General features: G+C 50.2%; 1 protein-coding gene across 5 annotated transcripts in view; it reads left to right on the forward strand.

The window, feature by feature from the left end:
• LOC117224154 (protein kinase C-binding protein NELL1) overlaps positions 1–22970 on the forward strand; it is a 90566-nt gene extending 67596 nt beyond the window's left edge. For 2 of the 5 annotated variants that reach the window (XM_076526124.1, XM_076526129.1), the window contains exons 8-14: positions 1183–1302; positions 1765–2025; positions 2730–3107; positions 3184–3443; positions 3838–4080; positions 7382–7431; positions 12996–22970. In XM_076526124.1, coding sequence (XP_076382239.1) covers positions 1183–1302; positions 1765–2025; positions 2730–3107; positions 3184–3443; positions 3838–4080; positions 7382–7431; positions 12996–13839 — 2156 coding nt within the window. In that variant the 3' untranslated portion in view covers positions 13840–22970. The remainder of the gene's footprint in view (positions 1–1182; positions 1303–1764; positions 2026–2729; positions 3108–3183; positions 3444–3837; positions 4081–7381; positions 7432–12995) is intronic. The other 3 variants (XM_076526126.1, XM_076526128.1, XM_076526127.1) reach the window with 3 other exon arrangements.
• The last annotated feature ends 243 nt before the right edge of the window (positions 22971–23213 follow it).

Consider the following 23213-nt stretch of genomic DNA (forward strand, 5'->3'; position numbering starts at 1 on the left):
GGTTCCTGAGGTCATTTGGAGCAACTTTTTCCTTTACAAAAATTTTCTACGAGGTATCGTTTACGAGTTATCGACGAAAAACCACTGGCCAATGAGAGGCGAGCTCGGCAGCCGCGCGGCGGCTAGGTCCACGAGCGCGCGAGGCCCAGTTCCGCTCATTGGCTCGGCCCTCTAGCGCCAAGCGAGCTCGCCACGCCTCGCTGACCTCATTGGTCAGCGTTCTTCGTTGATAATTCGTTAACGATACATAGGAGAACATTTTTGTAAAGGAAAAAGTTGCTTCGAATGACTTCAGGAATCTCTAATTTTCCGGGAATACCATAATTTTGGGATACTCTGTTTATATAGTTGAATAAATGTACATTGAAGGGAAATAATACTTTACGGTATATTAAATTAATGTGTATAAATGAGAAAATACAACAAATTTTCGATTTTGTGAAACTTCTTCAATTACGTAGAGACCATTTTACCCAAAATCGAAAGTCCCTTGCATTTTCACATTTGTATACACTACTTTAATATACCATAAAGCATTATTTCCCTTCAATATATATATTTATTTAAATATATGCCGTAGAAAGTCAAAGTTATACCAACGATCGAATACTTTAATTACCCACTGTATCAATTAACCCGCCGAGCAACCGTCGCCGACGGCCTCCCCCGAACGTTCAAACGTTCGCCGAGGTTCCGTCGTTAACGATTGCTCCAGCTGCCATCGCAAACAACGTGCAAGTACGCGAACAAGCACAGTAATGTCTCCCTAATTGACGCACAGATTGTCCAGAAAAATGAACAATCTAGGAAGAGGAGACACGATTATCGCGCCTCGTTTTTATAGTTGTTGAGAATCGGTAAAGAATTGCTGCAAGAAAAGAAAGTTGCAAGGCTCGAATAATCGTAACTCCACTTCCCAAATTGTCCATTTCTCTGCACAATCTGAGCGTCAGTCAGGGAGACATTACTGTACCGCTGTAAAATCGTCTCGCGATTCACTCGCACCGTCGCGACGCGACTCGTCGCGTCTGCGATTTAATAAACATTAGCATGTCCGATTAACGCGAAATCAACCATGAACGATCCAATCGGCCGGCGGGCGTAGTCCCGACCGGACCTAGCACGCTAATCGAATGTTCTAACCGTCTCTTCATCTGCCTGGCTAACCAAACTTAACACCAGGGGTGGACTACTGCGCGAAGGGCCACAAGTGTCATGCTAACGCGTCCTGCCTGAACCTCCAGACCACCTACGCCTGCCACTGCGATATCGGTTTCCAGGGGGATGGTCATAACTGTCACGGTATCTAATGCTTTTCCTAACTTTTAAACCGTATTAACCTTCGTTGTCCTGCTGGAAGCGCGAGCTTCGCCGCGCCGCGCCGCGTCGGGTCGGATCGGGTCGATGGGAAATTCCTGCCCCGGACACGTGCAATTTCCGATCGACCCGGCCGCGTGAAATATTTAAAGGACGACGTGTTAACACGTGGAGAACGTGAGCCGCGCCGTTCCACCGTTCTTCGATTGCGGAACCATAACCGTCGACCGGTCGCGGATGATCGCCGGTTCGTCGAGCGGCCGGGAGGACCGCGCGGCTCCCGGTTCACAACGATCTCCCCGTTGTTAACGACTCGCGTCGATAGCCGACGATTCCTGGAGTCGTTCCCGACGATTCCTAGAATCGTTGCCGACGTCGTATCGCCCGTCGTCGTCGCCGACGGGTCCCCGGCCGGCCGAGATATGACCGACGTTTCTGCATCAGCAGATGTGGACGAGTGCGCGCAGCAAGGCGGCTCCGAGGGCCATCACTGCAACGCGAACACCAAGTGCGTGAACGTGATCGGCTCGTACACGTGCGAGTGTCTTCCGGGTTACCACAGAGTCGACAAGTTCAACTGCGCCGAGCTGGACGAGTGCGCGACCGGCCATCACGCCTGCGACGAGCACGCGACCTGCGTCAACACGGCCGGCAGCTATTATTGCGTGTGCAAGGAGGGATACACCGGCGACGGATACACCTGCAAACGTAGAGTACCCGATTTTATGGCGAGAGCGAACCGCGGTTCGCTACGCGGCGTTTTCGAGAGCGATTTGAACGTCGACGAACGCTCGAGGAGTTCTTTGAATCGAGTCAAAATGGACAATTTGGGAGGAGCAGATACGATTTTAAGTTTTAATTGTAATTATATATTGTTATAATTAATATGTATATATATATATATATATATATATATATATATATATATATATATATATATATATATATATATATGATAATGTGATCAGTGAATAATTGATAATATATTTTATATATATAATATTAATATGAATATATAATTAATAAATATAGTCAATGAACAATTGATAACATAATTAATATATATATAATATTAATATTAATATCTTACTAATAATTATAATTTTTCTTTCATTATACATTTTTATAATTATTGCCACTCGATAGCCATAAAAAACATGCTGCTCTCCTGCTCGCAAATTGCCCAATTTCAGCTTAAATTAGAGCGTAATTACCGTCGTCTTGAGCCTCGCACAGTGTAGCACCCTTCGCCTCAAAAACTGGTCACAGATACCTTCGATGCTCGGTTTACCCACTGAACCAATTTTTAGCCAGTATTTCAGGCGAAACGGTCGACAGTGCTATATCGAGTCGACGAAATCAGCCTCGCGAGACCCTCCTACTGATCTCTGCTCGGTTCTTTCGTGGTCCAGCCGTCTGCAATCAGACCTGCCAGAACGGCGGCGAGTGCGTGGCGCCGGGCCGGTGTTCCTGTCGCCGCGGCTACATCGGGAACAGCTGCGAGCTGGACCTCGACGAGTGCGCGAGCGACCTTCACCGGTGCCACCAGTCCTCGACCTGCTTCAACATGCCCGGCTGGTACTACTGTCGCTGCAAGCCCGGCTACAGGAGCGCCCTCCACGACAGCACCCAAGGCACCCAGTGCCTGGACATCGACGAGTGCAACGACCAGACGATCGAGAGGAGGCACACGTGCCATCCGAGCGCGAAGTGCGCGAACACCGAGGGTGGCTACCAGTGCATCTGCCCGCTGCAGGAGGACAATCGCACCGCGGAGGAGTGCAGGCTGAGTACGCGTGTCCGATTGTTACTTCGACGATCTTCGATCGCGAATGAATTTCACGAGATTTTTCCGAAATCCCGCAGGTTGCTGGTTCGAGGAGAGGGAGGTGGAGAACGGGGAGACCCTGGCGCCAGCCGGGAACCCTTGCAGAAGGTGCACGTGCAAGGACGGCGTGATCGCGTGCAGAGACCCCGTCTGCGACTGCAGCGCCCCCGGAAGCCGCAGGGACAAATGCTGTCCCCAGTGCGACCCAGCAGCCTCTTGCAGGCATCAGGAGCTCCATCATCTGGTCTTCAGGAGCGGCGAGCGATGGATATACCAATGCCAGACCTGCGAATGCCTGGTAATGACGACGGTCGGGTCGGCGTGGTTGCCGATCGCCTAATTCCTAGTACAGTAATGTCTCTCTGATCGACGCTCTAAATGACGCTCAGATTGTCCACAGAAGTGGACAATTCGGGAAGAGGAGATACGATTATTCGAGTCTTGAAGCTCGTTCTTTATAATTGTTGACAATCGGTAATTATAAAAACGAGGCGCAAAACTCAAACTAATCGTATCTCCTCTTCCCGAAGTGTCCATTTTTGTGGACAATCTGAGCGTCGGTAAGGGAGACATTACTGTATCGGGTGCGCAGAAAAGTAATTTCGGTATTTCAATGTGAAAGGAAACTCGATTTTTTTTCTATAAAAGAAATGAAGTTGAATCGTCCTTGTTAATGGACGAATTGTTCGCAGTACGGCGAAATAGACTGTTGGCAAATGGAATGTCCGCCGGTGACCTGTTCGAACCCGGTCACCGAAGACGGCGACTGTTGTCCCCGCTGCGAGGACGACCCTTGCGCGCGTGAACCCTCCGGGAACGGCACCACCCTTTCGACCCTGACGCGACCCAGGCCCTGCAGCTACTCGGGGATCATCCACGACAGCGGCAGCTCCTGGCAGGACCCCCATGACAAATGCACGACGTGCGAGTGCAAGGTAAGGAAGATGTCCGGCCACGAACACAGCGAAGGACCGAGGAAATCGTCGGTCCTTTAACCGTACAAGGCCCGCAGGATAGGATAGGGGGGTTCGTGTGAGAAGAGGGGCGAGCAATCGAGGAAAATCGATGGCCCGGACGAACGCGGAGCACGCCCAAGAGAGGCGCGTCCACTTCTAACCGAGCCACCGTGTAGACGGTTCGCTCGGAAACGAGCGGTAGCCGCTTAGGGGGCGCAGCCGGAGGGTCGCAGTCCGCGATGGACGCCGCCATGACAGCTCTCGCGCGTCATCTAGCGACTTACAGTGTTAAACCAGCGCCTATCGTTCAGCTTCCGCTAGGTTGCGCTTGCTGCCTCTGCCGGCTTTCTGTGCCAGATCCGCTCCGGGCTCCTTTGCATCCCCTTCGATCATAGTTTCCCGTAGAACCCCTCTCTTCTGTAGCGACCCCTGCGAGTAATAATTCGGTTTCATACGAAGACAAATTATAGACTATTAATCTTGTAAGCGTTCGCGTTGGGAAACTATGATCCGAAAAGGGTGTAGAACACGGGGTGGTTCTCCCTCGGGTAGCGTCTCGGCCAGGATTTTCCTCGAGCCCGCCCTCTTTTCGCGCGAAGTCAAGAGCTCAAGGTCAGTAAATGAAACGTAAATGTCGCCTTTAAGTTTAGACGTGGATCTGTCATGTGTCTCTAATCAGTTGCGCTCACTGTTGATTCTGTCGAGATTAAACGACCAAGTTGCTGTGCGGCAGGCGTCCATTCGAAATACATTATTATATACACCACACACGTGGCAGATTAACAATTGCGTGTTCATTGTATTTTCTCACTCTCTCTCTCTCTCTCTCTCTCTACGCCTTTTCTTCTCCAATGTACTCTCTCTCTCTCTCTCTCTCTCTCTCTCTCTCTCTCTCTCTCTCTCCTCCAATGTTACATGCTTACCCAATCGCAATTAATACAAGATCGCTCAGTTTAATATCGCTTTACCTTCGATGCATGTACAGTCCTAAGTATTATATTATCTCTGTGTAAATATTTTGGTGTCTACTTACGTGCCAAAAATATTTAACGAAGACCCGTCGACGCCGTTCACGGCGTGAAAGCTCCCGGAACGGACTCTCTACGCTTCGTCGATGTACAGTGATCGTTTGCGCAAATATGTACTAATCTTATTCGAGAGAGTCGCTTGTTAAAGTGCAGGCATGTGCCGCTGCTGTTGTACGTTTATTTTTTGAACAGCCGGGAATCACGTTCACAGCTTTCGGAGAAAGTTTCCGAGAAATCTCTCGGATACCTTGCGAAACAGGATAAGTCGTTTTGGTCTGCCACGTGTCTAAAAGTCACACACACTAGCATATATACCTTTTCGTTTCTTTCCTCTCTCTCTCTCTCTCTCTCTCTCTCTCTTTGTCTCTTTATCTCTATCTCTCTATCTCTCTGTCTATCCATTTTTATCGCTCTCGTTTAATTTGCCGTGTCAGTAGGCAACCCTCGTATAATACAAGGTACCTATATACTGATTGTACTTTGTTTCTAGTATGCCATTCATTTCTGCGATGTGTACAACTCTCGAGTCAACTGTGCAAAGCTAAACGCTATGATCTGATCTATAAAACGCGCCGAGAGAAATCCATTCGATCCATGGAATCTTGATTCAGTGCAGATCCACTTCGAACAGACCTCTCTGTCGACTGCGGATCCTAGCGCGCGCTCTCATTTTTTTAGCACTGCAAAAGCAGAGATACGTTTTCTTTCGTAGACGAACAGGATCCGCGGCTTAGACCCGAGTCCGTAGCGGATCGGTGGATGTTCCAAAAGTAATTCAAAAGAAGTATCGTCGGGCCCCGAACAATGAACTCGCGTCGGCCAAGGCGCGCGGTTGATCGTTCGAGGCCCGGTTCTCTCGGCGCTAGCTACCGTTGCGTCGTGCTAGTCTTGTCATTATGCGACCTTAAGCTGTAACCATCACTTGTAAATTACTCCAAGATCTCTGTCGCGCGACACCAGCGTCCAAGACCCGTCCAGGGGCGTCCCTAAGTTAGCCTTCGATTAGATATGTGTACTGTTTCTTTGTCGATTGGCTGCCTCGCACGCGGCAGTGTTCGTTCAACTCTTAGTCTTGCAACGAGGAAAGACAAAGGTAGCTCGAGTCGACACCGTATATAAATATTTGTACGCAGGATGTCCGAAAATTATGATATTTCCGGGAAATTAGGGTTTCTGAGGTGATTTCAAACAACTTTTTCCTTTGCGGAAATGCGATCCGCGCCTTCGTTCGCGAGTTATTGAGGAAAAACAGTGGCCGATGAGTGCGCGCCTGACGCCCCGCCCTCGCTACCACTGCCGCTGCGTCAGACGACCAGCGCGGCGCGGTATTGGCCGCGAGGGCGGAGCGCCGGCCGCGCTTGCTCTTCAATTGGCCAGGGTTTTCCGTTAATAACTCGTAAACGAAGCCTCGTAGAACATTTCTGCAAAGGAAAAAGTTGCCGCAAATAATCTCAGGAGCCCCTCGGCGGTGCCATAATTTCGGGACACCTGTACATTTATTCTGCATGTCTAGCCAGCGATCGAAGTACATAATACACGTTGCAACAAGTAGCAAAGAAAGATCGAACAGAGAGTAAACATCGTTATGATTATGTTCGTAGCAACAATTGATTCATCGATCGTAATACATTTTTGTTTGATCCTCGCTGCACGTGACCAGGTGCTGAAACTAACAATTATAGTTCGATCACTCTCCTTAATCCCGGTCTCTTAATCGAACCTCGATCACGATCTCGATAAAACGATCGAACACTGCCGCGATCGGAGAACCAGTCGATCGACGCGCGTCTAGATCTCCGAAGCCCGGATCCTCGGAGTCTAGAGTCTCGCATCCTCTACGATCGAGAGAGTAGTTTCGTTGCTTCGGGTCGGCCCTGCATGGATCGTGTTCAGTACACAGCTGGCCCGATTTCTTTCAGCGATCGATCGATCGTGTGTCACGCGACCTCGATCGATCCGTCGATCCGTTCGGCTTCGCGTCGAGTCCCGCGATCACGATGAAAAAAAGAACCGACCAACTGTGCAAAAAAGGAAGAAAGGGAGGGAGGGAGGGGACAACAGGGGGTTTGTCGTCGAGCGAACGGATCGACGCCGCGCGGGTTCAGGCTGATGTGCTGAGCACCGCTGATCAACACAGAGACAGCGAGAAACCGAATGCCAATGATCGTTAACCATTTCTTGTGAAATTTTAACCCCGCCACATTGCCCGTGAGACAACTAACCAGATAGCCTAACGATGGGTATCCTTGCAGGTGCCGTACTGCGCCCAATTGGTGAGCAATAGCGCGTGTTGTGTGCATCGGTAATCACGTCACTTCTACCTCACCTATAATCTCTGCCCGCCTCTTCTGCTGTCTCTTTCGTTTCGTTACGTTTAGTTCTCGTTTTCTTTTGGTTTGTCTGTTTCTTCTCTGTTCCGTTAACGCCGATTAATGCCTTTCTACCGATACCGTACTTTACTATCGTTTTGTTATACTTTTTAGCTCGTTACCAGCGCCAAGCTCTCGAGTGCTTACGTTTTCGATCCCCGCCTGCTTGGGTAGCTAGCACCGGTACCGAACCGCCGCTTCTACGATCTTTCCGTTCGATCATTTTTATTTGATTCCGAGCTGGCCGACCGAGCGCCGCGAACACCTGCTGCTCGCCCGGGCCCCGGCCCCCGCCGCGAGAAACAGCGTCCGCTGGGCCCAGCAGCCTGCGATCTCCCAGCGAGAGGGCGGCTCGAGCGAGCGCCAGGCGTCGCTGTACCCGCTCGGCTCTGCTTTGGAACCATAGATACCCGCGGCTCCCTTTTTAGAGCTCTTGTTTCGGTCGCGTACGATCTCCGCACGCTGGTCACGGCGCCTCCTCTCGACGATCTCCTGGGCCCTATGCGGCTCGTTCGCTGCCTATGCCACGTGGCCCCGGGGTCTCCGCTCGCCATTTTGTCGGATCCGATGGAGAGCTTCGCGCGCGGAGCAAGATCGAGCCGTTTCCTGAACGTCGAGGTTCAATCGAGTTCAGAACGAACTCGAGCGAACGGAGCGAACGGAGAACACGTGGCGCAGACGGTGTCCGCCGTTGGGCCCAAGGGCCCGTTTAGGGCGAACGCGCGAGCACGTCGCATGCTTCATACGCTGACGCCTTGTCAGAGATCTTGATCGATCGATCGGCGAGTGATTTCTTCGAAGCCGCGAGATCTCAGTTAGCGGAGAGAAAGTTACTTCGACGAACGAATTATGAACGATAATTCAGAATTATCGCGGGGAATCGTCGATCGATCGGTCGAGGGACGTATGGGTCCCCGTAGTATGGTTATGGCTGACTGCACGTTTATTAAATCTCGCATGCGCCGACTCACCCACACTATCACGACTAAATATGTAACCGACTCACTCGACTCGATTCGATTCACGAAAGGAACGATTCCAATGGACACGCTCGCGCGCATATACACGCGAGCACACGATCGCACGCAGTCACACACGCGCGCGCACACACACACACGCAGTCACATATAAGCACACGCGCGCACAGATACAGTAATGTCTCCCTAAGATACGATTATTCGAGCCTTGCGACTCATTTTTATAATAGTGGACAATTTATAACTATAAAAATAAACCGCAAGGCTATGGTCGAGGCGCACAATCTGAGCGTTAGTTAGGGAGACATTACTGTACAGTAATGTCTCTTTAATTGACGCCCAGATTGACCACAGAAATGGACAATTTGGGGAGAGGAGATACCATTGTTCGAGCCTTGTAGCTCGTTTTTTTATAGTTGTTGACAATTCGTGACTATAAAAGTGAACCGCAAGGATCGAACAATCGTCTCTGTTCTCCCTAAATTGTCCATTTTCGTGGACAATCTGTGCGTCAATTAGAGAGACATTACTGTATGCGCGCACACGCACGTACTTCTCTTCGAGACGCACAGTCGTCCGCCGCTAGATCGCAAACTATTAGTTTTGAAACTGATTAATTAGTATTATCACTCTGCTGGCCGGTTCTTCTTTTTCTTTTTGTTCCTTTGGTATTATACAACGGTTTTTGCGGGGGGCGCACGGCGCACGTTGGTGACAGACACACACAAAGGAGAGAAAGAAGGAACACACGGACTGCATTTTTGATTCGTTCATTTGTTTATATTATTTCGTTGATTATGTTGTTTTCGTTACACTTGAGCCTCTTTTGCACCCTCCTCTGATCTGCATTCGAGATTCGATAGAAGCACCAAGAGTCTCTTTCTCTGTCTCTCTCTATTTCTCTCTATCTCTCTCTCTCTCTCTCTTTCTCTCTCTATCGAGTGTTGTCCAGCGACGATTCTGGCAACGAGTCGAACGAAATGATCGATCTTGATTTAGAAACGAGACGATCGAACAGTTTCGACGGAGCAGTACCTGCGATATTCGCGGGCTGGAGAAACGCACGGAGCCACTCCGCCACGATCTAATTAGCCTGATTGCGTATGAAATGTCGGATTTTTAAGTGAATATATAAAACTACGTATCTTGTTTCAAAAGCTGTCTATTTAATCGAAATATGCTGCATTTGCTTCGACACACTTTCCCCAACGAGACTTCAACGCACAGATGCCTGTCATAAAGAAATTCCGATCTTTCGAATCAATGAACTCTGCATATGAAATTCTTTTTACATGGAAATCTTCGTTTTCGTGCCGTTTAGCCCGTGAGAACTATTCTAAACGTTTAAAACGAATGAAAGTCGCTCGGCGAAAGATCCGGCGAACAAGCTGGTCGCTGCAGAATTTCGTATTTTAATTTTCATTTCATTTTCATATATTCGTTTTTAATTCATTGTCGCGGAGAAGTATCGGGCCGCGCCGATTAACAAGCGACGGCCGTATAATTTTCAATTTTTCACGCGTTTCATCGACGCACCGGCAGCGCTTCTCGGATGTAATCGTCTCCCCGGTTCGAAAGAACGAGCAGCGAATTACTCCGGTCGCATTCGTTTCCGCCGACGCTTTCGGAGCATCGTTTTTCGCGGACGTTTCGGGCCTCCCACGCGGTTCATTTTCTAGGGAAAAATCAGCGGACCGAACGTTTTCGAACCGACGCCGCGCTTCTCGATCGTTAACAGTATTCCCCTCGAACGCCTGGTTTGTATCGCGCGCAGCCTTTCGCAGCATTGTTACCGAGTTTGTACTCGTCTAAAAAAGTTACACGAATATCGGTCGAATTCGCGTCCTCGCGAAATCCAAGACGAATAACAAAACGGAACACTTTCGAGGAAATCTTCTTCGTTGAAACGCGACTCCGGCGATGGACGGTGCGACTACAGTAATGTCTCCCTAACTGACGCTCGGATTGTCCACTAAAATGGACAATTCGGGGAGAGGAGATACGATTGTTCGAGCCTTGTAGCTCGTTCTTTATAGTCATTGAGAATCGGTAATTATAAGAAACGAGCTGCAAGGCTCGAATAATCGCGTCTCCTCTTCCCAAATTGTCCATTTTCGTGGACAATCCGAGCGTCAGTTAGAGAGACATTACTGTATAAACGAGCTTACGCCAGAAACAAAAGCACAACGAAAACAGGGAGACGAACGTCCTCGTGTAAATCAAATCCGACATTTCATACGCACCGACCTGATACAAGGCCAAAGACGGTGTCGGAACACTCTCTCTTTCTCTCCCTCTCTCTCACTCTTTTTCTCTCGAATGCTTGAGCCATGGTGGAGGATTATGGTGTCTGGCCTCGTCGGACAGAATCGCTCGTGCTCCGCGTTGCCAGAATCGCCGCGGCCGTAGTGAAAGCCTAGACACGTTGTCGTCGGGTGTCAGATACATACTATGGAAATTCATTGTTTTGTCCCGCCCTCCCCCCTGCCCCCACCCCCCAGACTGTAAGCATGATTGTCGTTAAGAGTTCCTTGTAACTGTGATCGTGAAGCAAAGAATTTCCGAGGGAGAACGCCGCCGGGAACACCTAACTTGGGGGCAAAAGGCGTCGCCACTGCTGGGACGATGCACGCAGAGACGTGGGCCAGGATCGTATTCCAGGATCGGTCCCCGATCTCTCCGCAACGGGACCCCCGAGACGCCGAACGAAACAATGAATTGCATACTATGTGGAGGATTACCTAGTCTCCCTTCCGCGACGCGAAAAGTCTTGGGCCGCCGAGAGAGAGCTTCGCTCTCCTAGAAATGGCACCGCTGACAGCAGCCGTCACCCTCTCACCTGTTCGCTGACCCCGGCCTATCCGGACGCAGGGACTTTTCCAAAGTCCAGTAGAAGCTTTCGCAATACGAGAACTCGGTGCCACGAGGCTTCCTGTCGGAGAGTATTCGATCGGAACTTTCTTGAACTCGGAGCGTTTAAGGCTGATTCTCGATGCAGCGTCGCATGGGTTCGTTGTTTTATCCATGTTCGGCGGACTCTGGGTCCTTTGGGCCTGTTCTTTTGGACGGTCGGACGTCACAGGGTGTCCTTCGACACGGGGATTTGAATTATCGAGAATTATAGAGCTTTCTAAATTGATATTAATTTATATCGTTTTATAGCAATGGAGAAGTTGGGTATATTTGAGATTCGTACGACATTTTTATTTTGTTCGGACACTTTTTAAAGTGCGATAACTATTTTTAAACTGAGCTAAGCGACTTGAAGTCTTTTTTAGGTGATAGAGGGGCTAGTCTAGTAGACGATGACTATAAAGCATTTTTATTAATTTTGCTATTGCTTATAACGACAAAAGAAAAATGATCTTTCGAATGATTTCTTGACTAACAAAAAACGTTCTAAAAACTGATCATAAGATCAGTTAACACATAACGTCAGTAACAACAATATATCACAGAAAGAAAAATCAGAAACCATAGAACAGCAACCTACAACCAATTCGTCCCATGGGTCCGATTTGACCCCGAGTCCGCCACGAGATAAAACAATCATCCAATTAAACCCTGTTCCGATCGAATACTGTTCGCCAGGGGTGTACACGACGTAGTTTCACCGCTCCACCGGAACTCGCTGGCCCAGACATGTCCAATCACCGTGCTCGCACGATCTCATCGAGCAAAGTAGACCGCCCCCCTCTAAAATAACCTTGGGACCGTCTACTATGCTTCAGGGACCGACGAGCACCAGCTGTTGGGAACTACTGTGCAATCATGACACCGATCAGCGCTCATTTCTGCATGGTAGGAAACCAACGGCGACGCGCTTAAGCGAGTCTCCCAGTGTCAGAGTCCCAAAGTGGGCCCAGTAGAATAACCTTGATCAGCCGGGGGACATGTCTGGCCCAGCCGTTGCTCTTTTCCGCGATGGTCGGCCTCGAGTGGACGGTGTCCAAGTGTTCCAAGCGGAACATTAACATCGGTTCCTTCGACGATAATCTGATATCCGCGGCTGATATCGGCGGTAATCTGATATCCGCGGCTGATATCGGCGGCTGATATCGGCGGTAATCTGATATCCGCGGCTGATATCGGCGGTAATCTGATATCCGCGGCTGATATCGGCGGTAATCTGATATCCGCGGCTGATATCGGCGGCTGATGTCGGCGGTAATCTGATATCCGCGGCTGATATCGGCGGTAATCTGATATCCGCGGCTGATATCGGCGGCTGATATCGGCGGTAATCTGATATCCGCGGCTGATACCGACGATAATCTAATATCTGCGGCTGATATCGACGATAATCCGCCGTATGCTCAATGAGAGTCCACTCGGGGCCCGACCGGTGCAGGCCGCGAATGCGGCCAAGGCCCGCGAAGACCGCGTCCAAGACTTTTCGCGGTGTGCCGCGAAACGATTCGAGGTGACCGACCGCGAAGGGAGGACGAAAGACGAGAGACGAAAGCGGGTCTTGTTGAATGGGCCGTGGCTAACGCAGTGTCGAACGACCATCTCCGTAGGACGGGCAGCTATGCTGCAGCTACGATTACGGCTGCGCTGGCGATCTGGGTGACGACGAGCAGCAACGTCCTCCAGTCGTTGTTCCTGAGCCTGTCGTACGCGGTCTACCGGGCCCTGCGGGGTCACCGATGGCAGACGGTGCACCGGAAGCAGCTGTACCAGCGGTTACCGGTGCCGGCGGTGTCCCGACAGCCGCCAGCAACCACCTTCTGCCGGGCCCGTCTTCTTCCTCGTCCGTCGGCGCAGGCCCCGGCCCGGCCAGAAAAGCTCACTGGACCCTGCAGCGGAACACGGTGCAGCCGCCGCCACCGCAGCAGCAGCAGCAACAGCAGCAACAGCAGCAACAGCAAAGAGACGAGCGACGTCTCCGACCGCAGCAACAGCAACAACAACAGCAACAACAGCAGCAGCAACAAGCCGCGGCCACGGCGAGGTACCAGATGGCCGTCGGAGGCGCGGCGACGTCGTCGACGGTCCAGCGGCCGTCAGCCGCAGCGACGCCGGCGTCGTCGCCGACGACGGCGACGACCAAGATTCCGGCCAGCCAGCAAGAGCCCGAAGCATCGCCGCCGCGTCGCCAGCAACGAGGAAAGCAGCCCGGCAGCCTCGCGGTTCATCGAGCGAACGCGTCCTCGTCCTCGCCACCGTCCTCCTCGCCGGCCCTGCCGGCGCCCTCCGGCGCTCGGCTGGGCCCGCAGGAGGCCAGCAGCACCCCCGCGAACGGCGCCGCACGCGGCGACTACCGTCAAACGGCCCCGAGCCGCCATCGTCGCAGCAACGACGCCGAGCCCGCGGGACACCAGGACACCGCCACTTGAGCGCGGCGACGCCGTCGACAGCTAGAAGAGACAGCAATCAGCATTGGCAAGGCATTCCAGGGGGTGTAGAGGAGGCTACGCGGGGTAGCCGGACGAGTTAGGAGAGCGAGCGGAGTCGCGTCCTCCGCGGCCGCCGCCTCGGTTGTTCGTCGCGTCGCCGAGGGAAACGCGGGGAAAGAGAGAGAGAGAGAGAGAGAGAGGACGGCGGGCCCAGAGCGGGGCCTTCGAGGCTACGAAGAGAGGAGGACTCCGGCGCCTCGTTGCCGCGTCTTCTCGACACGCTCCAGCTTCCATGGTCCAGCACGCCGCTGAAGAGAGAGACTGTGTTTCTTTCACGGGGCCCAGCCGACAAGATGGCGCCGATCAGCGATCGGAGGACGATCCTCCGTGTCGGACCCATCCCCCCACACCTTCCTCCCCCATTTCTAGTCTGTTTTAGAGCCGCGTCGCGCCCCGCCGCGGACGACGGCTCCCCGGGGCCCGGTGTTTTTTCGGCGGGCGCTTCGTTCGATCGATCGCGCACCGTTCGCGGGGATTTTGGTGCCAAACGCGGGCCTGCCGAGCCGGCCCAAAATACACGGCGGACCTCGTTTCTCCTTTTGTTCGCTGGTTCGCCGCTCGAAAGGGACGACGGGGACAGCGGCGCGCCGCTGCCAACGATCGGCGCGGACCTCTTCGACGGGTCAAGCATAAAGGTTTCGATACCGCAGGCACCAGAATCGAGAAACTGAGCCCCCCACCCTCTCCCCGCCTCCGTTACCTCCGGCCCTCCTAACGATACCCCCGCGCTCCCTCCACAGAGGCGCGTATGCCCCGGAACGAGCGCGACGCGAGGCGCTCGTTTCATGCTTTCCGCAAATTCCTTCTTGGCGTGTTTCATTGAACAGGTAGCGCACAATATTTGGGCCTTATAAAGTATATAAATTGTTCGATGTTCCGCTAGCGGCGAGCCTCGCGCTCTCGGCGAGCGAGGCTGCGATTGTAAAAAAAAAAAAGCGGTGTATAATTTATCGTAAGGAATTGAATATTATATCCCCGACGCGGACGATGTTGTTTAAACATAGGAGAGCTCCGTCACGTGTATAAATATATACTGTAATATGTACAAATATACGTATATATCGTATACCATGTAGCCACGCTATGTATACGTGCGTGTATGTATATATTTATATTTGTATGTATGTATATTTATGAGCGAAGCAAACGAAAATCTATATATATATATATATATATATATATATATATGCATATACATATATATAGTATATATATTTATATACATAATGTATATTCGCCGAGGACTCGGGTGGACGAAACGAAGAACCCCTATCGATGTTGAGAGTATGTAAATCGGATCGACGACGACTAAACGACTATATAAAAAAAAGAAGAAAAACAAAGAAGGTTATTGTAATTATGGATGATCATATCTCGTGACAATATAGACGGCGCGCGGTAAATCTTTATCGGGGGAAAGAACGACGAAAGAGAACGACAACAACGGCTATACACAATCAACGATAGCTCTCTCGCGTTTTTCTCTGGCGAAAATATAGTCTTACGCTTGGAAAGTAAACGTTTAAGGATCATTAGGGTATTCTCGCTCGGTCGGTTTAAGTCGATGATCGCGAAAAAGAAGCACAGGCCGCGGCCCGTGCTGGTTCAGTTTCTCTGGTTCCGGACGCTGGCCTGGTTTATGCCTTGATCCAGGGTGTCGAATTAATCATCGAACGCGCAACCTGTGCCTCCACGGTTTCACGGGGCCTTGGACGAGGTGCATGGCCCCCGGTTTCACGGGGCCAGCCCAGTCGGACGTGTCCGCCGACGACGATCGTCCGGCATTTATTTTCTCGTGCCGCTCTTTTTCTTCTCGGGAGGAAGAAAGACGGTTCTACGACCGTGAACTCTGGCCTATGAACGCGAGCTGCTCGCGGGGTTAATCGCCGCTCGAATCGCGACGGTTCTAATCGAGTTCGAGACGGTTCTAATCGAGTGCGAGACGGTTCTATTCGAGTGCGAGACGGTTCTATTCGAGTGCGAGACTATTCGAGTTCGAGACGGCTCTATTCGACTGCGAGACGATTCTATTCGAATTCAAGACGGTTATGTTCGAGTTTTATTCGAGTTTGAGACGGTTCTATTCGAGTTCTATTCGAGTTCGAGGCGGTTCTATTCGAGTTCGAGACGGTTCTATTCGAATTTGAGACGGTTTTATTCGAGTTCTATTCGAGTTCGAGACGATTCTGTTCGAGTTCGAGACGGTTCTATTCGAGTGCGAGACTATTGGAGTTCGTGGCGGTTCTATTCAAGTTTGAGACGGCTCTATTCGAGTTCGAGACGGCTCTATTCGAGTTCGAGACGGTTCTATTCGAGTGCGAGACTATTGGAGTTCGTGGCGGTTCTATTCAAGTTTGAGACGGCTCTATTCGAGTTCGAGACGGCTCTATTCGAGTTCGAGACGGTTCTATTCGAATTTGAGACGGTTCTATTCGAGTTCTATTCGAGTTCAAGACGGTTATATTCGAGTTCTACTCGAGTTCAAGACGGCTCTATTCGAGTTCGAGACGGTTTCAAGGTTAAATTACTACGATCGCGTGGACGGATGTTCGAGATAGACGCGTTATTGGATGCTGGATTCGCTCGGTACCGAAGGGGGAGGGGGGGAGGACCACGGGATAAATCCTCGACAATACAACGACCGCGAAAAGGATGCGAGAACGAACGAAAACGCTGGGGACGTTCAGGTCGCGGACACGTCCGATTGTTCACCATGCCGATTTAGGTCTCCTGTTCAATTATTAGTTGTACACCGGACGATGAACGTGCCGGCTCGCTCGAACGATTCTTTATCTCGCTCAACCGAACGCGACCACTATGACTACATTCCTCCTTGATTAACGATAAGTAGGCACTAATGAGAGAAACATATAAATATATAAATATATATACATACATACGTACGTACGTACATACATGCATACATACATACATACATACATATATACATATATATGTGTATATATATGCATGTATATACAAGTAACGAAAGGAGGGAGCCGAGAAAGAAAGAAACTAATAAATAAAATTAAACAAATGAACGACTAAATAAATGCGTAAATCTATATATATGTATGTACGAATATATATATACATATACATGCATGCAAACATACATATTTATATATGTATGTATGTATGTATGTACACATATATATGTGCGACGAGGAAGGGAGCACGAGTATATACATATATACATATATCACGTGTATGTATACATATTGAAGATGGAAGGGAAGTAAGGGTGACGTGCTGGAATGAGTTATAGATATTATAATGATCGACCTGCCGACCGGAAGCAAACGGAGTGCTCGGAGAACGTTGCGCGTAAAACATGGATTCGAGAGTCGATCGGTAAACGTTTGTTCAATGTGCAATAACTTAATGGTACGGTGTCGCATTTATTTGCGAGAATAAATGCCGGCACACGCCCGTCGACAAAAGTGGATCCCGGATTGTTCGATTGGACACCGGATTTGGATTTAGGTTTGGATCGCGTGGCTGTCGATCGCCGCGCCTTACACGGACCCCGTTGCCACCGGACTGTGAATCCGAGATCGCGCTCCCAACGAATATCCAGGAGAACGCTTCATTATTCCCCGTTCGCTCGAATCTCGCACCTTTCTCGCGCGCGCGCGAGTCGCAGTCCGGTCGCAAAGCAGCGAACGAAGGATCGGAGTAAATCCGGCGCGCGATCTCGGGGCGTTCGAAGCTTCCGGCGTGTCCCCGCGACGGCTGTACTTTCAGTGTACTTTCAGTGTACTTTTCGACGACTTTTCCGAGGTCGTCCGACCCAAGGTCAGGCCTAAAGAACGAAAATTGTACGACCTATTCGCCTCGATGCTCGACGATCGAAGCGATCGCCGCCGAAGTCGTTTTCCGCCGCGCGGTTCTCCCGCTCTCGAAGAACCGCTCAAAAGAGCTGTAATTTCTGGGACAACTCGAAGGAGCCGTGATTCCGGGACAGTTCGAAGGCCAACGAGATCGGCCGGCGCGAACAGTCGCGCGACCAAGAAAACGGCCCGTCGGGACCCGAACAAGTGCGAAGCGGCGGACACGCGGTTCGCCATTGTTTCGGCTCGTTTTTCCCGGTTCTTTCGTTCGCGGAGGAACGTCGACCGACGGTTTCTCTCGTTTCCGCGAGACTTTCGTTCGCGGTTCCGTTCACCCCGGTAATCAACGGGGCGGTCGCCTTAAGAAGCCCCTCGCGTGCTCGAGACGAGCACGGGGGGCGCAATCGAATATTCGCCGGGCGCGCCGCGACGACGCGACGACGACGACGCCGTTGGGCGCGCGACAGCCCGAAATAAATCATATTAATTAATCTTAATAACGACTAATAACGCTGTGTTGCTCCTGGTAAAACTGTATATAGACGTGTAATGTTCTAGTAACAGCCATTAGCGGGGCGTACGATTATACATATTATACATAACGACAACAACAGAACATATTATTAATCGCGACTCGGGGCTATCACGGCCGTGCGAATTATTGACTGCATAAACGAACGAATAAACGTAAACCAGCAACGTGTTACACGAATTTACTAAAGAACGGATGGATGATGCCGCTGATGTGGATGACGATGAACGCCGGGGCCGGGGGAGGGAGGGAGAGGGCGAGGGAATGGCATCGGGAGAAAGAGAAAGGGTGAGAGAGAGAGAGAGAGAGATTAAAGTTTTCGAAATTAGTCGACGGCTCCTCGTTTCAACGAAATAGAAAATTATCTCCTCGCTCTCTCTCTCTTTTGCTCTCCCGCGATAATCGCTCCTCCCCGCGTCCCGAGAACGGCGCGAAGAGGCCGGCGCCATCGCGCGCGCCGCAAACTAGTATACAATTAAACTACGAATGATAGATCGTATTAATTATTGTATTATCGATATCGTGTTAAGCATTTACGACGACTAATCTCGAGGATCGAGAGGGTGGAGACCGGGCGGAGCCAGGACATCCACGACGGGGCAGGTTCTCCTCTTCAGGTTCGAGCGGATCCGGAAAACAGCGAAGATCGTCGAGAGTCGATTAGAAAACGATAGATCGGAGACGAACTTAAGACGCGTCTCTCCCTCTCCGTGGGCACCGGAGGGCAGCCGTGAATGGCCCGTTGCCGTTTCGCACTTTGATACGAGCGTAGACTGATAAGACTGTTCCTAGGGACGCGCCGAACCTTTGCAACGAAAACGAGAAAGTTTCCCCGCCGGCTTCCCTTGGGGACGATCCTCTGTTTTTTTAGAAGCATCGCCCCTACAGAACCCCACCCGCCCCCACCTCGTCGATCGTGTTGCCCCACGATGCTGTGCTCCCGGAACGCCGGGCAACGGGCCATTCCGCTCGCTCTCTCTGTCCCGTTTAGGAAGCTAGGCAAGACAGATCTCTTAATCAGGTAGGTAGGCTAGGTAGGTCTTCCGCGACGAATTGCTCGAACGATGGGAGCAGCGAATCGGACCCGGCGAGAAACGATGGTCGCGTTTGCGAGAGAACGCCTCGGCTTTGCGACGCGGCTTTGCGAGTCGTCGATAGGCCGCGCGCATGCTTCGAAACTGCCGCGGTTTGAGGCCGCGAAGTGTCGACTGGAAGCCGCGAGAATGCCGCGAGAACGATCGATTTTGGTTGCTTCGCTGAATCGAGTTTGCCGTCGAGCCTCGTTTCGCTCGACGCGTCGCGGAACAGCGTGCGGAGAATAGGGCTACCTGCGGATACGAATGCGACAACCGGGCCCCGAACCGAACTGTGGGCGACCCTCGGCTGGTCCCAGTGTAATCGCAGCGAGACCTCCGGATCGTTCGAGAACTAAAGTGGACGCGAAACGGACTGTTGAACTGTAGTTAAGGAACACCTGAGGACTTCTTTTATAGTGTTACCTAGCGTTTGTAACAGTTTAACGTTACTACAGACTACTACTAGTACTACTACGCTACTATACTACTACTCTACTACTACGTTACTACTCTATTACTGTTCTACTACCACGCTACTATACTACTACTCTACTACTACGTTACTATTCTATTGCTATTCTACTACTCTACTACCGTTCTGCTACTCTACCACTCTACTGCTTTACTACTGTTCTGCTGCTCTACTACTCTACTACTATTCTATTACTCTACTACTACACTACTACTCTACTACTATTCTACTACTGTTCTAGTACTCTACTACTATTCTGCTACTCTGCTACTCTACTACTATCCTTTTACTCTATCACTACACTACTACTCTACTACTATTCTACTACTGTTCTGTTGCTCTGCTACTCTACTACTATTCTATTACTCTATTACTACACTACTACTCTACTGCTATTCTACTCTCTACTACTCTACTACTACTCTATACTGCTATTCTACCACTCTACTACGACACTACTATACCACTCTATTACTCTTCTACTACACTACTACTACTACTGCTATAACAACAACTACTACTCTAGTATTACTATTTTACTACTACTACTGCTCTACAACTACCTCTACTACTCTACAACTGATTACTCCTATTATACTACTACTACACTAGTACTACTATTACAACAACAACAGCAACAACAAAAAATACTACTACTCTACAACTACCTCTACTACTATACTACTACTACTACTCTACTACTACTAGATACAACTACAACAACAAAAAATACTACTACTCTACAACTACCTCCACTACTCTACAACTATTACTTCTACTATACTCTACTACTACTCTACTAGTATTATTACAACTACTACAACAACAAAAAATACTACTACTACTACTACTACTACTGCTACACTACTATTACTACACTACTGCTACTATTACTATTACTACTGCTACTACTACTATTACTACTACTATTACTATTACTATTACTACTACTACTACTACTACTACTGCTACTACTACTACTACTATTACCACTACTATTACTACTACTATTACTATTACTAGTACGCCTAATAACTGTACCGAAGTAACTACCACAACGACTACTAGTAAGCGCTTATTAAAGAGGAAAAGAAAACTTCGAAAAAAACAAAAGCGAGTCAGAGTGAAATTTGTGTACGTTAGTAAGTGAGAAAGAGTGAGAGTGAGAGAATGAAAGAGAGCGAGAGAGAAAGAATGAAAGAGAGTACAAGAGAGTACGACGGATCTCCTAAAGAAGCCTAGTCCCAGTTTAATGCTAACCGTAGAAGTTACCACCGTTACTATCTACTAATAATGTTACTATCATAGACACTGTTCGATCGCGAATCGCCGGTGTCCCCGGCTCGACCCGCGACCCCCCGTCCTTGCCGAGACCCCGGGTTATTCTAAATCAAGATTATCCGGTTCGGTTGGAACGGATTTCTCGGGCAAAAATTCGCGATCGACCGCCAATCGAGGCCATAATAAAAATAACGAACGGGAATCCAGCGACGCGCCGCTAGCGTTTATCGTCGAACATACTCGCTAGTGGCTGGCGCTAATCGTCACTGCCGGGACTCTATATCATCCTCATCTTCGTTCATTCGGTCATCCGATCAGGGTACAGGCGGCGGACGCTCGCGGCCGTTTCGATTATCGCGAATGACAACGAGACAGCTTGCTCAGCTTTACGGAAGCTCGCTCCCGCAAGCGTACTTTGCCCCTTCCGGGCATTTTCCAGCGACCTCGAACGATCGGCAGGGAACAGCCCACCCCCTCCCCCTCCGAGAGAATGTAACCCTTACTTATGGTTTCCGGGGCACTGTACGGTGCAGGCGCTTCCAGTTCGCGCGGGCCCAGCCGAGGACGGTGTCTCGATTTTTTCATCGAGCCAAGGTCATTCGGCCAAGGTCATTTTCGTTATCGGAGATTCGCGGCGCAAAGGGCCATCGGTGGAACCGTGCGAACGTCGAAGTGTTCGCGCGTGAACAGCTCGCAGGGCCGTCTCGATTCGGTGCTCCCGTTGGTCGAAGAAGTCTCGCAGTCGCAAGTCGCAAGCCAGCCCGATCAGATTCGCTCGGCGACGAGGCTCCGATTGGTAAAATATATCGTAGCCGGCGCTAAATTAACGATCGATCCGAGGGAATTCCACGGCGACGTCCATCGCGTTTCCATGCTTGTTGTGCGACGAATGTTTCTATGTACGTGTACAACGTGTATAACTTGATAGCCTACGGGGACGGGCCCGCGGTTTCGGGGCCGGCGACGGCGGGGGGGAAGGGACCGGCGGCTGCGCGGGAAGAGAATCGGCGCCGGGACAATCGGGAGCGGTTTGCCCGCGGATCGGGCGCCGGCGCTAGACGCCGGTCGGGCCCCCTCGACCGACGGGACCCCGCCGCGGCCCCCGTTCGGGGCCGTTTCGCCGGCCGGCCCGTCTCCCCTCCCTCGTCCCGCCGATTTCTCTCGCGCGGCCCACGCGAGTCCCCGCCTTCCCCCCGGCCGGCGCGCCCGCCGGGCCCGCCCTTCACCTACGAATTATTGTACGGTAACGCCGTGTTGTAAGAGTGTACGGGGAGTTGATTTTCTAGTCAGGTACCGAGTTACGAGGTCTTAAATATTTGCGTTTCGGGCAGCCAGCGTAGTTTTTACATCGCTGTGAATATGTAAGATGAGTTTTTTCTTTTCCCGTTCGGTTCGAGTGTCCGTTACGTTTTCGATCCGTTTCGACGCGGACCGCGCGTCGACGTCGTCGCAGAGAGAGAGAGAGAGAGAGAGAGAGAGAGAGAGTGCGAATTCTACAAACGCGTATATTATACTATACATATACGACGCGCGCCGCGCCGGACACACGAACGTGTTCTCACGGATACGTAAGCGCGCGCGCGCGCGCCGATTCGCGGCAGAGGCGACACGGTTATAAGATACGACTTTCGATTAATATATTAATTACGAATTAATTCTTCTTATTATTATTATTCTTATTCTTATTCTTATTATCATTGCTACGATTACTATGATTACGGCGAGACCATTACGATTATTATTATTATTATTATTATTATTATTATGTTTATTATTAATTACTACCATCGTCGATTATTAGTTAACTATCACTAGAGTCATACATAATACCTTTGTAAATGAGAATCAAGACACTGACGGCTAGGGAAAAAACTTAATAAATTGAAATTCTATTAACCCAAATGCGTTACATCGTTTATTCCGTCTATTAACCCTTTCCACTCGAGTGGCGACTCCGAGGCGACGCTAAAAATTGCAACGCAATTACAAACGCTATTTAAGAGAATTTTGCACATTGTTAAATTTGTCTATATTCGATAAATTGTCGAATAATAGAAGCCTTCTAATAAGCATACAAATTCATATGTATCAAATAAGAAGAATCGTGGCAAATTGAAAATACTGTAGGTTGAAACAAATGTCTTC

Source organism: Megalopta genalis, chromosome 13, assembly GCF_051020955.1.
Source record: "Megalopta genalis isolate 19385.01 chromosome 13, iyMegGena1_principal, whole genome shotgun sequence".
In the NCBI taxonomy this organism is placed as follows: domain Eukaryota; kingdom Metazoa; phylum Arthropoda; class Insecta; order Hymenoptera; family Halictidae; genus Megalopta; species Megalopta genalis.